We start from the raw sequence: 20177 nt of genomic DNA, 5'->3' as shown, positions 1-20177 counted from the left end.
ATAATAATTAAACTCTGCTTATCCTTCCCCTCCTTACTTCTGGGATTCACTGCTCACTACTTCCCATTAGTAATGAATGAGGAGAGATGCAACAGAATGAGAAATTTCTTACCTGATAATCTTCTTTGTCAGCAGCTCCTCTTCAAATTCAATGACCAGAATATAAATTGAATTTTTAATCGAAAGGGAGAGGTTAATTTAATATGTTATCTCAAGTTGTCTCAATGCTAATTGGCTGCTGAAGTGTTTCTGCAGCTGTGGAAAAACTCTTCTGGTGGCCTGAGCTGAAGGCCAAAGCTTAGTCTTGGAGCCTCCAGTAACATCACTGGACCACTTCTGAATTCCACAGGTGGATGAGGGGGCACTAGCTCATTAGTAATGAATTTGAAGAGAAGCTGCTAACAGTAAGAAAATGATCAGGTAAGAAATTTATAATGTAGGTTTGTTGATCTTCCTTTTCTTTTCTTTTCCTTTTTCCTGCCATGGATTTTGCTGACATGAGTGAAATTTTGATGAAATGCCATTTACCATAGCACTGTTCTACTGATAACGTAAACGTTGGTACTGTTCTTTACAGCTCTAGCTTGTATATAGATATAGCTATGTAGGATGTAATTCTGTTCACTTCATAGAGCCTGAGTAGTCAGTTTCTTGTTAATTTCATATTTACTATACATATAGCTATGAAGAGATACCTTAGAACTTTCATTTGCATCTTTATTTTTAAAGAGTTGAACTTCATTAAGAGCAGATGCATAAGTAAATTACATCTTATTCAAGCTTTTTGGTATATTGCAGCATCAAAATATTACTCTACTTTTGAGGTACTGTCATGACTTCAGAATAAATTTCCTTTTCAGGTATTTAGAGATGAAAAAAGTGCTGCCAGCATACATACAAGCACATGCACATACACAACCAGTCAAACAGTTAATTTAGCATGGGTTAGAAACCCACTTGCAGTTGGGCAGAGAGCTATGATCAGCCCCTCTGTGGCCAGTATTTAAACTATTAGGTAAAACAATGTACTAGTCTAGCCTACCCTCAGGACCTCTTCCAGTGATTTAGATTCCCCCTCCTCCACTCAAGAACTAGGCTCTGCAGCATTCAGAGCATTTACACACAAACCCCTGTGGCTTCCAAGATCCTGACTCCCACACCCACCGCAGTTCTCCATCCAGTGTAGTCCAAAAGGGGGTGGAGAGTGGGTGGATTCCAGAATTTATCCCAAGGACCAGTTATATTTTTTAGACTCAGATCCTTATATAACTTCTCTCTGGTAGCAATGACTGAAGCAACAATCCAAACTACTTGGATGAAATAAATATAATTGAAAAACCTTTATTGAGATGAAAAAAAAAATCTCTGCTAGCTTGTATGTTTTGGGAAAACAGACTTCAATAACACTCAGCCCAGAATATAGCTCAAAGTGTGTCTCTCCAGTAGGTTTGATAGCCTGGTTCTTTGTAATAAATGGTGCTGATAATATCTGGTGAATGTGTATGAAAGAGTTCAGCTCTGCTATTAAACATAAGGAATAAAATGAATATTTTAAAATATAATATTAATATCCTATAATGTAGTTGGGAACTTATTTACCTTAACAATTTTAATTCTGTATATTACCATGAATATTTCCAGTGACCTTCATAATGCTCTTGTGCAATGTATGTCTAAGCTTGTTTTTTAAAGTAATGTACATTTGTACAATAAATCAGCAATTGTGAGCTGTATAAAATATAACCTTTTGGTGTTTCAGAATTTCCTACACACTCTCAAGGATTCCTTAGGCTTGCAGTTCTTTAGCTTATATCAACAAATCTCATACATGCATGCCAGATCTAGTACATTTTGTCTTGAAAACGATCTGACTTTTGTGTCTGATTTCCCAGTTTAGAACCTAAAACACTTTTTTTCAAATTTCGTAAGTAACAAGAAGACAAAGTACACGGTAAAGGTGAAATTCACCCACATGCAGAGGACCATATGAGGGGTGGGTTAGGAGGGAGTGTGTCCTGACAAGCAGAAAATGTCATTGGAAGTGATAGGCAAGAGCTGTTGGACCCACACTGATTTGAATCTACTGGCCTGCAGATCCTGCAGTGAGGCTGCAAAGATGCAGTTGCTATTGTTCCCATTCATAGGGGCTGCACTGTGGATTAGAGTCCATCACCTCACATCCTCTGCAAAGTTCCCCACAGAAAGCCCAATTCACTGGCCTTAGAGGATTTAATTTCACTTTATAATACATTTACATTTATATCTTTATGTGTGTGGAATGTTTATAGTGTGTGAGAATAAGTAATAAGTAGTGGGGAGTGATAGATAATAACTTTCAAATATCAAAGCCAAGTTGACTGACAATGGGGATATTTACAAATAAAATATGTCTAACAGCACACTCCCCCATTCTTCTCCGGTAATACAATTTAAAATATTCAAGCTTAATGGATATTTATGCAAATTCTTTCTTTGCTACAGTATGCCTTTGAGAAATATACATAGCATTGTCATAAAATGTACACAGTGTAGCAACCACACAGTGGTAGTGATTTATTAAACATGTATATACTGTGGATTTGCATGTTTTACTAACTGACAAACGTATGCCTTGTATGATTTTAATTAGTCCAACCACAATCTTACAGGAAAGATACTGAGTCATAGAAAGTATGCCCTATATTCAGTACTTAGCTTTCCTAAATTAATAATTATGTATTTGCCTTAAAGCCAAGGATGTGAAAGGATCAGCAAACTAATAAGACTTATGCCTTTGCAGGTCGTGTATATGCTGTCTTGTCCAAAAGAGAAGGCCGAGTGTTACAAGAGGAGATGAAAGAGGGGACTGACATGTTTATTATTAAGGCAGTGCTGCCAGTAGCAGAAAGCTTTGGGTTTGCTGATGAAATCAGAAAGAGAACAAGTGGCCTGGCCAGTCCACAGCTGGTGTTCAGCCACTGGGAGGTAAAAGATCTATTCATTCCATTTGTTTTGGTGATCTATTTCCTGTAGATGTGGCAAAAAAAAAAAAAAAAGGGGGGGGGGAGATTACATTTTGCATTTGATTAATTCTTTTCAAAATCAAGGTGAAAAAGTACCTTTTTGCTCTTCAGAAATAAATATTTCTATCCTGTTTGGATAGTTTTAGATTGTTCTGAAAAGTAAAAGAAGTATCTTGATAACAAAATAACTTTTTCACAAAATATTTTCTCTGGAGTTGATACGCTGATGTTTTCATGTGGGTTATATGGTAACTTGCTTCAGGTAAATGTTACCATTAAGACAAAAATGTGGCAACAAATATAATTCCTGTCATATGAGAAGTAATCTTTTATTGGTCAGAAAAATATTCTGTTGTTGATCAGCAAATTTTTCTAGACAATACTACTGTTTCAGTAGTTATAAAGCATTAATCAACATATATTTAGATACTGGAAAGCAGAAGAAATAGGTTTGGATAATTGCAAGCCAGGACTGATGGGGGATGTTTTCAAGATCCTTTCCTTTGGAAAGGAAATGGTGTCTGTCTTTGGCACTTCAAAAAGAAATGGGGAGATGAAAGTGATGCCTCTACATGGGGACAAATGTCGGTGGGGAAAGTTCTAAGACATGAAATCAGTTCAGAGACATGCCACTCTGTTCCCATCGTAGGGATAGTTGATCTTGAAGTACAGAAGGCAGGGCAAGCTTTCAGTTTCATTTCTTTGTTCAAGAGGAACAAAAATGAATAGTAAAAAGGCTCAACAGACCCATCAAAGGAGCTAAAAACAGGTTCAAGAGTAACAACAGTCAGTAGATCTGCACTATCCGTTTCACCTGTATATTTTAAAAGAATGCTTAGCTGCAGTTTAACTTTTTTGGTCACTTTTTAAAATCTGTTTTCAAAGTGAGAATCAGACTTTGAAAAATCAATTAAAAATCAAATTTGTATTATCTTTATCTTCTATTGAGTTGCTATTTTGTGATTTCATAAATCAACTCTCCCCAGTGTGTCTTGAGATCTATTTCTTACAGTGACAGTATAGAACAGTGGTTGCTAGCTATGGTCTGTAGAGCACTCTTTGTCAATGAAATGCTTGCTGGTGATCCACAGAGAAATGCCTGGTCACATGATGCACTGAAAGACCGCTAAAAATACATTCCTAATATTATTTCTGTGTGAACTCTTGCTGTAGTCACAACAGGAATATTATGTGATCACTAATGATGGAAAGGAAGAAGGGTCTATGCAGTCACAACGGAGAGATCCACACTGTGAAAGAGTGTGGGAACACCTGATGTAGTACACTTAGGAAACTACTTTGTTCTCTCTCAGTGGTGGTACCATACACCAGTATTCCAGAATGTGGTATACCAAGTGCTTAACCTTCTCAGGCAGTAATAATACTGTAGTTTGCTCATGTTCTTCCAGCATTATGTAATTTTAGCTCAGTATACATACAGGTCATGCAATGAACTGTAGAGAGGAAGAAGGGGAAAAGACCAAGAATTCAGGCTTCATAGAAAGGCAAAGAAGGGGAGAGGAGATTTGGGGAAACGATGGGGATAGAAAGAAAACAAAGTTTAAAAAAATGGAGAGCAAAACCTCAAAAGTACTTAGAAAGGAAAAAGGAGACCTTAAAAAACAGACCAGAAAGAAGGGAGAGAAAATGGACAGAAAATAGATGAGATTCAGTGACAGCTTTAGGAATATTGGGGAAAAGGGACGTTTACATTCAAATTCATTACAAATGAGATGCTCCGAACCAAAAAAAGGGGTAGGAACCACTGTGTTAAGTGTTTCTACGGCTTTGGGAGTACTCATCTGGAGAGCAACTAATGGGGGGTGGCTTATCTCCAAAGCACCTTTGTAGCAAATCTCAAGTGCCTCCAGTATCAGTGCTCAGCAGGTAAATCAATCAGGGGGGTGTTAATTCCAGATAGGAAGTTGCCAGATAATGAATTTTCCTTGTGAGTTTCTTTAGGATTCACGACTACTATGCTCCCACTAAATGAACCCATATGTATGTAAACACCCAGATTTTCTCAGGAGGATGGAACGAATATGTTCCTGTGTAGTAGCAACTGAGCCATAGTTTCAGTAACTGTTTGAGCAAATTTCCAGTTCCAAAAATGTACTTGCTACTGTTACAGAAATGTGAGTGAATTTGTTTCTGACAACTGCTCTCTAGCATCATAGGTGCCCTTTGTACAATCTATCTGTTTGTTATGGGATTTTCTAGATTTGAGTGAAATGATATCCTGGTACATTTGTCAAGGCAGAAGAAATATGTGACTAGAGCTGGGTGAATAACTGATTTTTTCAATTAGCTGGCAGTTCTGTAAAATTAGGAGGGAAAAATTGGTTCACATTGAACCAAATCCGAAAATGCCAACATTTTCCAGCAAACATAAAAAGTCCCGTTTGGGTCAAATGAAACGAATTCAACACAAAACATTTTCTTTCTGGGCATTTTTAAAGGGCTAGATTCACAAAACAGCCAGAAGGGCAGTATAGAGGGGAACATTGTCCCCACTTGTAACTCTTTGCCCAGTGGTTAGGGCTCTCACTCAGGCTGTGGGAAACGCAGGCTGAAGTCTCTGCTCTGCCAGACGTACAGTAGGGACATGAGCTTGGTCTCCTTCCTCCCAAGAAATCTCCTTAACTACTGGGGCATGGGGTATTCTGGGGCATACTCTTCTGTTGAAGCTAATTTACACATTCCAAATTGGGCAATGATTAGCTGCTATTTTACGGTTTTAATTAGTTCACGGTAAAAGAAACATATTTCAAAAGTAAATATATGACTTTGTCCAAATTCTTTAGAGTAGTATTAGATAAATATTAGAATAATCTCCACAATTTACTGTAAATTTCTAGGAAAAATTAGAGAAAAGAAGGTTGAATGTGGTAGATGATGGGTTCTTCATCTGAGTTCTTTAAATCAAGACTATGTCTTTTACAAATTTATAAAGCAAACAGAAATTATGGGCTTGATGCAGAAATTATTGGGTGAGGTTCTTTGGTCTGTGCTATACAGATGGTCAGACAAGGGGTGACATAACAGTTCTTTTGGCCTTAAAATCTATTAATCTGTAATCAGAATGAGCTCCAAATGAATCATCATCTTGATGGTAGTCCTGACACTTACGTAATTCTTAGAAGTCATCTGGAACCTTTCAAACCTGTCTCCACATAGCAGGCATATTAAATTGTGGGTATTTAATTAGCGAGAACAGTTGTGGGGGGGGGTTAAATAAATAAATAATGACAAGAGGGTGCCTTGAGCTGATTTTGTGATATTTGTGTTTTAGGTCATTAAAGTGTGGCTATAATGTTCTTTTCCTTCCACTCATACTTGTTAAATATTTGGAAAAAAATTATAATCCACATTTTCTAACTTCTTCGACAAATAAGTCAGAGCTACTACAGACAAGTCTCCTTCACTAAACAACCTTGATTCATTCCCAGAGCAAATCCATTCTGTGCACTGAAAGAGGAAGGCTCCTGTAGAAAAATTAGTACATGGTCATATAATCAAGGACTATCACAATGCTTACACACAAGGAGCCTGAACTAGGGTTGCCCGGGCAACACTTATTTTGGCATTCCTGTCTTTTGAGCACTTGACTTTGCAACCTCGATGTTCTTTTAATGCAGTTTTTCTGAGTGTAAAATATAAATTGATACATTAATATTTCACTCTGTGTAATTAAGATTGAAAAATATTACCCTTCACCATCCTGTAAAAAGGTGTGTTTTTGCAAGACTGTGTGATGAGTTCCTCCAGAGAAACTTCCATCTTTATATAGAGGCTTCTGCTTTCACAGTTGCTACATAAGCCCTCTGTACTGAAAAGAGAGGCATTAAGGGTCCACCTTCACAGATCCATTTGTGGGACTGGAGCTAGCATGGCCATAGGTCCTGATTTTATAGGAACAGTCCTGGTATTCAGGGCTTTGTCTTATATAGGTGCCTATTATCCCCCACCCTCCTGTCCCACTTTTTCAGAGTTGCTATCTGGTCACACTAACAGGAGCTGAAGAACTTTAATTAGGAAAATTTTCTGAAGTCTCAAAATTTCGTGTGTCTCCAAAGAGAATTTTAATGTTTACCTAAGATGACAGATAATTTTAATATTCAAAACAGAGAAAGAACAAAGCAGTGAATTTTCTGCCTCTAAAGACAAGTCATATTAAGGAATACCAAATTAAGGGTTTTTCCCCCCACACTAAAATGTCTTTAAAAGTAATGTAATGTGAATCTGCCTAGGTGAGTTAGTACATTTCATTTTTTTTGCTAACTTTTTAAAAAATCTCTGATGCACCTTGCCAGTTTGTTGTTCACAACTTACAAATGTAAGTATGTGCGCCTGGCATTATGGCATTTACAAACAAAGGCGTCAGTTCCACTTTTGGATGCAAGTAAACCCCACACAAATGCATACTTGGCCATATGCTCTATTTTGCACACACAAGGGATCTCGCTGATTTCATGGTGACTACTTCTATGTCAAAGTGCAGGATCAGGGTCTAACACGGGTTGGCAACCTCTGGCATGCGGCTCACGAGGGTAAGCACCCTGGCAGGCCAGGCCAGCTTGTTTACCTGCTGCATCGGCAAGTTCGGCCGATCGCGGCTCCCACTGTCTGGAGTTTGCCATCCCAGGCCAATGGGGGCGACAGGAAGCCGCAGCCAGCACATCCCTTGCCCGCGCTGCTTCCCGCAGCCCCCATTGGCCTGGATGTGCTGGTCGTGGCTTCCCGCCACCCCCATTGGCCTGGGATGGCGAATCAGAGCCAGTGGGAGCCGTGATCGGCCGAACCTGTTGATGCAGCAGGTAAACAAACTGGCCCGACCCGTCCGCCTGGTTGCTTACCCTGGCGAGCCGCATGTCAGAGGTTGCTGACCCCTGGTCTAATATTTCATGAAAAGACTTTAATGTTATGAGTAACACTGATCTGAGAAACCGGGCTGTTCTTAATTCAGTACTATAAACACGAGCAACTGTATGCCCTAGTTCAGTTACTGCAGTTTTGTGGTAGGGCAATTCCATAACTGAAGAACACATTTTAAAATTTAAATATCTTGCCAAGCTGGCTTTGAAACACATACTGGTGAACTACCAAACAATCTAAACATTTTCATACAGCTATGTAACCTGCCAAGGTTTTATGCTAGCTTTTTTTCCTTTGGGAATAGGTCACCATATTGTATGAAATAAAAATTGTGGAATAAGTGAAGTCAAAGGAGTAGAAAAAAATAAAATTTACCACTGTTGCTGCCACCAAAGGTGTGCACTAGTGGTAACTATGGTGGGAAATCCTATAGAAAAAATCCTTGTGTTGACATAAGTTTTGAGGCAGAAAGGTGCTACACAAATGTAAATCATTATTCTTAGTCATTGTTTTCATTAAACAAACTGATTTGTGACTTTTAGCTACAAATTCCATTGGCTGCTAGCGCCTGTTTTAGGTTTTTAATCACCTTCTCAGAGCATTGAGTGATCAGTTACCTCGAATGTTGGTCTGATAACCATAAGGTGCTGCATGGTCTATGCAGATATTAACCTTGGTTGACCCCCAGGAAAAGTTTAGAAATTGAAAAACCATCGATCACTCCCCAGTGAGGATGTTAAGAGCTACAGAGTATTCCAGAATGTCACTTTTTCTCTTTGGTATGGGGGAAAAACTGTTGTAAAAAGACAAACTTTTTCCATAATGTATTTGATGGGAGAGTAGGAATCTTTTGAAATCTCCAGCCACTGAAAGAGATTTAAATATCATGGATCAAAATACTTCTTTGGTCTGTAGAGGCTTTTGGAAGTTGGTTTTAGAATTGAAATAAGTGGTTTTTTCAACCCAGTTTCTGACTTCTCTCATTTTTTTCAATTGTATTCTAACCTATGTAATTTCCAGTTGAGCTTTTGAGGGAAAATAGTTTAAGCAGAAATAAAATTACATACCTTTCCCAAGTTAATCACTGAAGTCAGCAATCTATTTTTACAGTTTCTGTCTTCTGATACCTGTATGAAAGTACATGCAGTAGACTTGAAAAGAAAATGTACTGTTTATAATTCTTTGGTTCATAACTTGTTATAGTTGTATTTTAATCCATTCCATATCTGCAGCAATACAAAGTCATATAATTCTTTAACAGAGTAATATTGAACCAGGACCTTTTACTTTTTCCAAATAATTGGAACAAATGGGATCACAGTCATTAAAGATCTTGGATTCTGAGGTCTTACACAAAACATCTGGTTGGGGATGAGGATAAGTGGCAAAGAGTGCGAGTCAATATGGAAAAGATCCTCCACATTTGTAGCCAGCAGTGCTTTACTCTTATTTCCTCACTCTGGGCATAGAGTAAATTTGGAGAGAGATCACTCATTGGGTATACCTTTTCCTTTTAAAGGTGACTCTAATAGTAGTCAAGAGATTTCTGGTTTTGTTCTACTTATGTTCCACACTCCTCACTGTGGTATTTGATGAATGGCCCTAAAAACAACCATATATCTAGTATCATATATTAGGGCATGGGACAGTTACTATCTGGCAAGCAGTTACTCAGTTTTATTCCCAGCCAAAAAACATATCAATTAATGTTACAGTAAAACTTTAACCTTTGGATTTTGTGTGACTTGCGTGCTACATTTTTCTTCCTTAAAACTGCATTAACACTAGCTTTTTGGATCAAATATTCCTGTTTGGATTTCCTTCCTTTTGGAAAGTAGAAATAATGAAAAAAGACCGCTAAACTATAGTGCACCTTTAACTAAGGAGATCCTTCAAAGCCAACACAGAAATGTTTAATGGGCATATACAGAACTGCTGAGGTTGAACATACACAACTTTAAAACTGCTGACCCCAATTTTCTTCAAATGTGGATTCTTCATTTTTGTTTTAGTCTCTATGAGGACTATAAAAGAAGTCGCTTAGTGTTCAACTTGCTATAATAATAGTAAACGAGTTGTGTGTGCTTTCTTTTGAGGATTTGTTTAGGAAATTGGGTATTAAAGGTTGTTTACTCTGTGTTGTTAAATCTTTCTAAGCTTTACAATTATTTTTTTCTCAAGAATACCCTACAGTATTTGAGTTAATGTGTTCACCTACTAAAAATACATCACCACCTGGCTGATGTTGTTATAAACACCATTTTATTTATACCTTCAATTGGCTTATCCTTTTGCAAGGGAGTTGATGAACACAAGAGGTTAGCCATTATTCTGTCAGAATTTTCAGCATGTATTTCATTGATGTATTTAATTATAGTGGAATTTTAATAGTGTCTTGCTTGCAGGCTAATCTTAAATAAAGAGAAAATATAAATTCCAAAAGCTTTATGTAAAGTAGATCAGTGAAATAATTATTACATGGCAGAATAAAAACACTTGCATCGTAAACAGATTGGGCCATGCTACAGTAGAAATGAGCTCATATTTACTAATGAGAAACTCTTAGTCGTGTAAAGACAAAAACAAACATTTTCTTTTAACTCACTCAAATTGCATCTACTGTAGAGGCATTTTAAAATATACCTCTGGATTTCTTGCTATTCTGTCAAAAGCACTTATTCCATAATGGCAGGAAAACCATAATCACACAGATTGAAAAAAATTCAAGTGAAGTTTACATTTTCAATTACAATGTTTATTATTTCTCTCCATACTTTATATATAGTGCCTCCCAGCAATGTCTCTTAGACAATATTAGAATTACAGTGTGAATAGTTTGGCTAAGATAAGTTTCATGTGGCCTCTGGTCAGCATTTTCAATCCCCAAGCAGAGGATAGGCATAGAAAACAGGGCAGAGTAAAGGCTGTTAGATTGTTAACTGAATTTCCTGATTTTTTTAACTGTAACATTTTATTGTGTTAGGGCAGTATATTCTCCACTCTAATTCTGTTTTGTCAGAGATTTTTGTGTGGGAATATAACAAAAATTTCCATTGCAAAAAGCAATGTTAATAAACTGTTATATTTAACATGTATGTGCAGTATAGTTTGGCATGTCTGTTTTTAAAATGTATTATAAGTTCTACTTTTATCTTCAGTTTTAAAGTTTTGCTCTGCAACAAAAAGTATTTGGAAACTTACAAAGAAGTTTTAAGTGAAAAATGACTTGGAGCATAAGATAAATAATATTTGTGGATGTCTTTTTTTTCTCTCCAAGATCAACCTTTGCTTTCTCTTAAGCAGCTCAGACTATTCCAAAAGGATTGTTCCATTGAGAATATAATGAATCATTTAGGGTTCTGTTTTGACAAAAATTCCATTTCAGCCACATAGACATCGTGGGTTTTTTCCTGTGTGGGCCCCAAATATACAAACAGTAGTTCAAGAGCCAAAAACTTACTCAGCACTGCTCCCATGGAACCTATGCCCAATGTTCTGACAGCTCCCCAATGGAAGCAAACTGATGAGAACTGCTCTGCAGTATTATAGGGAAGTGTTTCATCCTTATGCCTGCCTGCACTCTCTGAACAGGGTATGGATCATGATGGTCACCACCTGGTACATTCATTTGCTTTGGTCCATTGGCTGACTGTGACTAAGAGATAGATGATCTCTCTTCTGTGCTCTTGCCTTCACCCCACTGAGTCAGGGATATTTCACAGATGAACAATGTAAAGTTTTCTTTTTCTGTGCCTCACACAAGAGTTCTGCATCCTATGTTAGGGTCATACTTCTGTGGTTGGTTTGGTGACTTCTCAGGGCAAATGCACAATTTGTTTCCTGAATTCCAGTAGATTCTTTCTAGTTGTATCTTCTTTGCTATAATTTAGCATGATATTATCTAACATGCCCAGGCCAGCCATGCCTTTTTGCAACCTATTGTTAACTGGTACTGCAATGTGGTTACTTTATCTTGGAGGCTGTTCTGACACAGTCTACTTTGCAGAGTGCTAGAAATACCTGTGAAGTCCATAACATCCATTCTTTCATCAACAGAAAAGGCATCCAGCCGTGACGTTTTAGTTAATGTTAGTGAAATAACGTCTTCCTACACTAATGGAAAAATGTGTCCATCTTGGGTTTTTCTCAAGCACCCATCAACACAGTATCTAAACGTTTCCCAATGAAATTGGATCTGTATAATGAGCTTTCTAATAGTCTCCATAGAGTGTTCTGTCATATCCCTTCCTTGGTCAGAGGGGGCTTTTCTTGTGTGTTCACGTGCATATGTGCATGCCTGGCTTAATCTTCCTGCTATGATGGGGAAGCTTCAGCAAAGTGGAGCAGTTAGCAACATGCCTTGTAAGTGGCCCAAGTCTGGATCATTCTAATCTTTTTTGGAAGTTCTTTGTGCAGCCAAATTCCCATACTTACAAGTATAAACTAGAGACCGTCTTTGTGTTTTCAGTATAGATTATGAGTGTATGAGTTCTTGTTCAAAGTATCAGAATGGCTATGCATAGTGAGCTTGTGAGCCTTGGTTAATCAGACGTGCCACTGCCAGAGACACTAGAAATGTGCAGATTTAGGTTATTTTCACAGATATTCCTGTGGTCAGTCAATCACAAATGTGCATATTAAAAAAAAAATCTAGTCCTGTTGGGAAACTAATTTTCATATTGGTATATTATAGCGCACTGATTTTTTCCTTGGTCTCCTGCCAGACCACCATGAGCATGTTCGGTTTCCACCAACAGAAGTGGGAGTTTGGGTGTAACTTTGTGTATGAGTCGCCCCATTTATTTCACTGGGAATATGCACACGCTTGATTTTAAGCACGTTTCAGCACTTTGATGGCTCAGGGTCAGTGTGCTCAGTGCTTTGCATGACTGAGCCTGTGGTCACCTTGTCCAAAATAACCATCTTCAGCTTTAGTCACTGTAACCTCATTATGAAACAGATACTGCATGATTTAGAGTGGAATGTAATTTCTTACTTTTGAATTACATTAAGCTTCATAATTTACAAATATGTCAGCAAAACTGGGCTTTCTAAAACCTAGGGTTTAAAATTAATAGTTTATAAAATGTTACGCTTTTAGGGAATTTTTCTTCATATTTTAAGTCAATATCTCCTTATCTTATTTTTGTTAATTCGGTTTAAATAGTTTTAAATGCCCCTCCTTGTCTTAAAATGTCATATGACAGTTAAAAACAGGGTCAAGTACAATAAATAGAATAAGACTCCTTCCCCCCGTCCCCCCAAAACACACACACTTAAAAATTCCAGATTTGGGGGTAAAACTGCCTAAAATTGGAAGTTCATGGTCTCTTTGTCTGAGTGCTAAGATAGCTCTAACCTTGTATTTCAAAAATAATTTAAAATAATGTCCTTGATTATGGTGAGAAAAGTAATGTGTAAAACACAACTGATATTTACTGTGACGGGGCAACAACTCACGGGTGCAGCGCCTCCTGCTGGTCGTCTTGGGAATTAGCTATTTCCAGCCTGGAGAGCCCTCTGCAGGCTGGTGTCTCACCTGCCACTGACCCCGTGTCCTTCCCAGACCCTGGTGCCCTTTGCCCAGGGGTTTTGTCCACCGCAATACCCCCTCACTCTGAGTCTCCCCTCCCAGGAGGACCTCCAACCCCCATCCCAACCTTGCCTCAATGGCTCCTGCCAGTCATCATATAGTCCTGGCTCCCTAGGGCAGACTGCAGTTTGTAAATCACTCATCATCAGCAAGGGGGGTTGGACCAGCTGCCTCTGCCTATTCCTGGGCCACTCCTCTGCAGTCCCAATACCCTTTGTGGGCCCTTAACTTGGCCTACAGCCTGAGGCTTTGCTAGGCTGGAGCTCCCCTGCTCCCTCTGCCCTTCCCCAGCACTGCTTCACCCTAGGTACCCTCCTCAGCTGCCCAGACAGCCAGGTCCTGCTCTCTCTGAGAAGCTAGAGAGAGTGTGTCCCAGCCTCTGGCCCTCAGCCCTCTTATAGGGCCAGCTGTGGTCTAATTAGGGCATGGCCCCACCTGTGGCTGCTTCCCCCAATCAGCCTAGCTTTTCCAGCCACAGCCCTCTCCAGGCCTGCTTTAAACCCTTCAGGGCCGGAGCAGGGTAACCACACTGCTACATTTACCTATACTACTGTTCTCAGTAATTCATGGGATTTAATTAAAGAAACAGACTCAAGGTTACCTTTGTCTTTTATAAAAAGTATTGATTACCCCAACAGAAATTAATGAAGTGCTTTGATGATTATTAGAAACTTAACATATGATTTTGTAACTTATCAGCTGAATAAAGTGACATTCAGTGGTCAAATTTATCATTCAGTATTTGCATCTAACATTCTTGCAAGGTGACCTTGTTAATTGTAACTATAAGTTCCTCAATGCCTTATTAATTCCAGTTACTTTTAGGCTCCTTCATAGATAATAGTCCACTAATGCAAAGGAAAAGTTGAATCTCAGGACTAAAGCACCATACAATTTTGGTTAATTCCCCAAACATCAATTCACCAAGGACCATTTCCCTGATTTGATTGCACATTTTATATGAGCCTAAGATTTGATGAACACTCTTAATGATTTAGGACTAATTCCTTGTACCTATGATAAAGTTTACTAAGGAAGAATAAGTCTAAAGTGGATTCTTAAATTTAGTCCTTAGAACCTAGACATCTATAACTTCTTAATTTAGTATGATAGCCACTAATGGTAGTAAAATCAAATGTTTCAATATTGTATCAAGTATCAGCGGGTAGCCGTGTTAGTCTGTATCCAGAAAAACAACAAGGTGTCCGGTGGCACCTTAAAGACTAATAGATTTATTTGGGCATAAACTTTCGTGGGTAAAAAACCCACTTCTTCACATGCATGGAGTGAAAATTACAGATGGCAGGCATTATTATACTGACACGTGAAGAGAAGGGAGTTACCTTACAAGTGGAGAACCGGTGCTGACAGCGCCAATTCAATCAGGGCAGATGTAGTCCTCTCCAAATAATTGATGAGGCGCTGTCTATTCCAGGAGAGGCAAAGTTATTTTTATAGCGAGCCAGCCACTCCCAGTCCCTATTCAAGCCCAAATTAATGGTGTTAAATTTGCAAATTAATTTTAGTTCTGCAGTTTCTCTTTGAAGTCTGTTTCTGAAGTTTTTTTGTTCAAGTATGGCTACTTTTAAATCTGTAACAGAATGTCCAGGAAGATTGAAGTGTTCTTCTACTGGCTTTTGTATATTACCATTCCTGATGTCCGATTTGTGTTCATTTATTTTTTTATGTAGAGACTGTCCGGTGTGTACATGGCAGAGGGGCATTGTTGGCACATGATGGCATATATCACATTAGTAGATGTGCAGGTGAATGAGCTCCTGATGGTGTGGCTGATGTGGTTGGGTCCTCTGATGGTGTCGCTAGAGTAGATATGGAGACAGAGTAGGCAATGAGATTTGTTACAGGGATTGGTTCCTGGGTTAGTGTTTCTGTGGTGTGATGTATAGTTGCTGGTGAGTATTTGCTTCAGGTTGGTTCAAAGTTCAAACACAGTAGTCTGACTAATACTTGTCTGTATTTGGGCTTGAATGTAACTGGATCTTTAAGTACCTATATTCAGGACATGATTAACAGAAAATTGCATCATTATCCAGTGGAAAAAGATCTGTGTTACCTATTACAAGATCGTGTTTATTTGTCCACATTTAGCTGAACTTATAGTTCAGCAATTCAGTTAAAAATTGTATTACAAATGTAAATGAAGGAGCTAACTGTAATCTTTAGTCTAGGGTTCTTGCAGGCATTCCTTATAGAATTTAACAGGTAGCTGTATTCATGATAAATCTTATGTTGTTTCCATTAAGGATTTCTTCATGACTTCAATCTAGGAAAACCAATTTTTCTCCAATCTCCTGTCCAAGTATATTCTTCAGCTTAAGAAAAGCAATGAATTGGAACCAGCAGCCCTATTCTGTTTTGAGGGGTACATCGCCCATGTTATGTCTCTTCCAAGAAAAGATCTTTAATGAGTCAGTGTAAAAGATGTTTAAAGTGTCTTTGTACAAGAATCCAACAGCAACAAAGGGCACCTACAGGCTACCAGACCTTCATTTTATCAGGTGTTTATTTCTTGGCTTTTTGGACTTCCCAGAACTCAACATTAATTGCTCTGACCATCCAGTATAAAAGTCAACATTTTCTTTTTATCTGGATATATCAGCTGGGACCTTGAGAGCTCTTGAATTAAGTATCTTTTATAACTGGAACAAACACATTGTTGTCAGCTCTTCCCTTTATCAGTTTATCATGGCTGTTTCTTTCTCTCTCTCTCTCTCGGGAGCCCAGTGGCTTCTCAAAAAGTCCAAATTGCTTTTGGATAAGAGGCCTACTGTGGGATTCACAAGGAGGTCTTAGGCACCGCAACACCTCACTTTTAGGCATCATGCCTGCCTAGTGGAATCTACAGTTCCAAGTTCTGCACCTCAGCTCCCTCTACAATGCATGGGGAGAGTTAGGCACCCAAAAAGGGATTCACAAAAGCTAGGACACTGAACAAAGAGCTGCTTGAGTTAGCTAGTAAGAAAAGCTAAGGATAAGGATGTGGCCTGCCTAAGCCCTGCCCCTCAAATGGAGATCATGCCTAACTTCAGAGAGGGAGACAACTACCTCCACTCAGGATTCACAACTGCGAACCCTCTCCTAGAGTTAGGCACCTAAGCTGAGTCAGTCCTTAAAAAAAGAGGTGGTGACAAGGCTGCCCCCCTTACAACCTTTAGCCTAGTGGTTAGAGCATTCACTTGGGAGATGGGAGACTTGGTTTGAATCCCCACTCTCCCTGACATGCAGCAGAGACTTGAACTTGGTTCTCCCATCTCCCAGGAGGGTTCCGTAACTACTGGGCAGAAGGTGGTTATAGGTATGCTCAAAGCATGCATCCCAGATCAGGACCCAAAGACAAGATAGGCAGGAAAACATAGTTTGTGAATCTTGATGGGGCTTAGGCATGATTTAGATGGGCAGTGTCCAGACTGCAGGGCAGTGGCAAGACTGAAGTGTCTATGCACATGCCCAGCCACCAAAATTGAGGCACCTTAAGGACTTTAGCAGTGGCTAGTTGGGTGTGTAGAGACTTTACATCCCTGCAGGGTTATGCAGCAGCTGAGTGGTGGTTTTGTGAATGACAGTGGTGCCTAAAGTTGGATGTTGGTCCCTAAGTCCCCTTTGTGAATCTGGCCCTACAAACCCAGCCTGTGGTTTGCTTCATTCACGTAGTGAGTGAAAATTGTCCATTCAACTCTTTTCTGTTTAAAAAACATAATAAATAAAAATTTTAAAAAATGAATTCAAAGTGTAAGATCCAATATTATTTGTTTCTTCACACACGAAACATTCCATTTGTTCTGACCTAATAATGAGAAATGAAAATATGTTGTCAGTCCCTATGTACCTTTTAAATTCATAACATTAACACTGCTTTCTGTGGTTAATATCCATAGGTTGTGCATGTCATTTTTACCCTGTGTAAGGAAGCATACTGGACCAGTTTCAGTCCGGAGTAGGGCTACTCAAGAGCACAGAGAATCTTAATAATGAAGTACTCTTGGCTGTCCCTGGTAGCCCACCATTGAATGGCTGGTGAATATGAATACTGTGTATCATTATATGATAAAAAGAGTCTCCCAGTCTCTGCCAGGGTGAAGTGGGGAAGGCTTGCCAAGAACCTCGGCTGGTTTTACTAAGGTTTTGCACAGGGATTGAGGAATCTGAGCCATAGAAATGAGTGTATTCTCAGTGCAACTGAACACCAGTAATATCACAGGCAGGGCAAATCCAACAGAAATCTAAATGAGAAGTGGCATTTTAAAACTTAGAATGAGTTTTTTAGTTTGATTTTAATGCCTCTATGATAGTTTTGCCAAATCTCTGCTTTTTTGGAAAATCCAAGAGCAAATGCATATAAAGTTAAGTTACAGAAAGTGAGTTCTTCACTCATTGAACGTGTTAAGGAAGCTTAAATGCATTTGGCTTGAATAGCTTATTGTATGCCACCTAGGAAGCCAGACCTACTTTTTTCTTTTCTTTTCTTTATTTTTTTCACATTTGTCACTTCTAAGCATATGATCATTTACAACACAAAATCTTACCTGAAATGCTCTAATCTGCTTTTTAAAAACTTAACATACCTCTTTCTACAATTTTCTCTTTTTAGATAATTTCAGGTGACCCATTCTGGGTACCCACTACTGAGGAGGAATATTTGCACTTTGGAGAAAAGGCAGACTCTGAGAACCAGGCCCGCAAGTACATGAATGCAGTGAGAAAGCGAAAAGGACTTTACGTAGAAGAAAAAATCGTGGAGCATGCTGAGAAGCAAAGAACTCTCAGTAGAAATAAGTAACTGCCTCTACTTTCAGTTCTACACTAACTCAGCTAAGTGCAGGTGGATTATTTTCTGTATAGCAGATTCAAAATGTCATCTTGGACTTGCGGTTTTACACAAGATTTCTTATATGCTGTAATTTGTCTGTGGCTTCAGTTTTAATAAACGTGAGCCTTTCCAACCTTTTATAGAGAGACTACAGTTTGTGTAATTTATTTGAATGAGACGTAACAAGAAATTCAATGGAATTACTCTCTCCAATTTTAAGACTCTACCCCAGCTGCTGTCCTAGGATTGCAAGTTATTTGCTTAAACTTTCTTTCTAATTTACCTGATGTAATCAAAACTAGACCTGGTCCAGTTATTCATTGTAAATAAATTAGGCAAAGACTTTAGCTCTTTTCTTCTGTTCTTGACTCTGTTGCAAACTGATCCTGATTTCTCTTAATGCATTTATTGTTTACAAGTATTTGCCATAACTACAAATTTCAGCCTGCATGTTGTTCATGAACTGTTCACGCTGCACTGTTCCTGGTGTGTGAGTTGTCATCTAAATCATATGGTATTCTTTCTGCTCCCAGACTGGATTATTTAAACTCTTCCAAGAGGAGAGAGAAGAATAGCAAATAGGAAAGAGTGAATACTACTGTTAGCGCATGGATACCCCTGTTACTCACTTGAATACTATTGTTTGTACAAAGAACAGCTATTCACCAAATATTTATGTCAACAAAACCTCATTCATATACATGTTTGTAAATTGTCGTAGTTTACCAGCACTCTTTTTGCAGCTAATCACAATGAAGTTGCCCAGTTCATTAGCCTGTTTTGCAGATAACGTAATAAAAATTCTTAAATTATATATTCTGAATAACCCATGCTGACAGGGAAAACAATTATAAAGTAGGCTTTGTTTTAAAAAAACAAGGGTTTTTTTGGCGGGGAGGAAATATTCAAAATCAGATTTTTCAGTTTTGAACTACTGTAACCAATTGAACTTTGAGATCAGTACAAGGTAACAGACTTGCCAATGTCACCCGTTCTTAACTCCAAAAATTACAAACAAATTTTGAGCTAATGTGAATGCACTGGCTTGGTAGTGTTGTGTGAGCTTCCTCATAGCTCTGCTCAAATACCTCAAACTTTACCGGTTACACCCTTGTTATGGTGTTACTCTCAACTGTCATTATTACTATTTATTTATTTGTATTGCGATATCAACTAGGAGCCTGTCATGGATTAGGGTTCCCTCGTGCTAGGTACTGTATAAAGACATAGCAAAAAAGATGGTCCCTGGGCCCACCTTGAACAACTGCTGTTTGTGCTGACCACCGAATTCATTGTAATTTATGATTTAATTTGGATTTAGATTCTGCTTTCTGGAGGTGAAAGGCTGATGCATTAATGTACCACATCACCTAGAGCCAAACATGATAAATACTCTATTAATCTGAAATTTCAGCTCTGTTGGATTTACAAGCTGCTTCCATTCCACAGCAAAAGATTCCCATCACTGTTCAAAAGTCCTAATATTTTGCGACAGTGACTACATGAAACTCTGCTTTGTCTTATTTTATACTGCTCCCCAGCATAGATCCATCAAAAATCTCAAATAATTAATTTTAGGCTGCTAGTCTCTCTAAACTATTAGCTTCAGATGTGCACACTCTCACTCATTTATACATACTCACACTTACAGTAAAATAATTTCTACTCACTCAGCCTTAGAGTAGAAAATATTTCAAACACAGTGAACTTTGAATCCAGTGAAGGTGACTCCCCTTAGGAAACTATACAAGATGTTTTGCTATTTGATTCAGGCATCTGTGTGGTAGTCAGGAGGCTCTAATAGGGTTAGAACTAAATTAACATGAAAAGAAATTCTTCAGTGCCATAACTTGCTGTTGAACGAAATAGAAAGCTGAAA

At 38.5% G+C, this 20177-nt stretch overlaps 1 protein-coding gene across 2 annotated transcripts in view; it reads left to right on the top strand.

Moving 5' to 3' along the window:
• EFL1 (elongation factor like GTPase 1) overlaps window positions 1-18438 on the top strand; it is a 155469-nt gene extending 137031 nt beyond the window's left edge. For both annotated transcript variants that reach the window (XM_030577562.1, XM_030577561.1), the window contains 2 exons: window positions 2780-2964; window positions 18080-18438. In XM_030577562.1, the coding sequence (XP_030433422.1) occupies window positions 2780-2964; window positions 18080-18268 (374 nt within the window). In that variant the 3' untranslated portion in view covers window positions 18269-18438. The remainder of the gene's footprint in view (window positions 1-2779; window positions 2965-18079) is intronic.
• The last annotated feature ends 1739 nt before the right edge of the window (window positions 18439-20177 follow it).

This window comes from Gopherus evgoodei, chromosome 10, assembly GCF_007399415.2.
Source record: "Gopherus evgoodei ecotype Sinaloan lineage chromosome 10, rGopEvg1_v1.p, whole genome shotgun sequence".
Taxonomy (NCBI): Eukaryota; Metazoa; Chordata; order Testudines; family Testudinidae; genus Gopherus; species Gopherus evgoodei.
The sequence above is the reverse complement of the archived record's forward strand: the minus strand, read 5'-3'. Positions and strand labels throughout refer to the sequence as shown.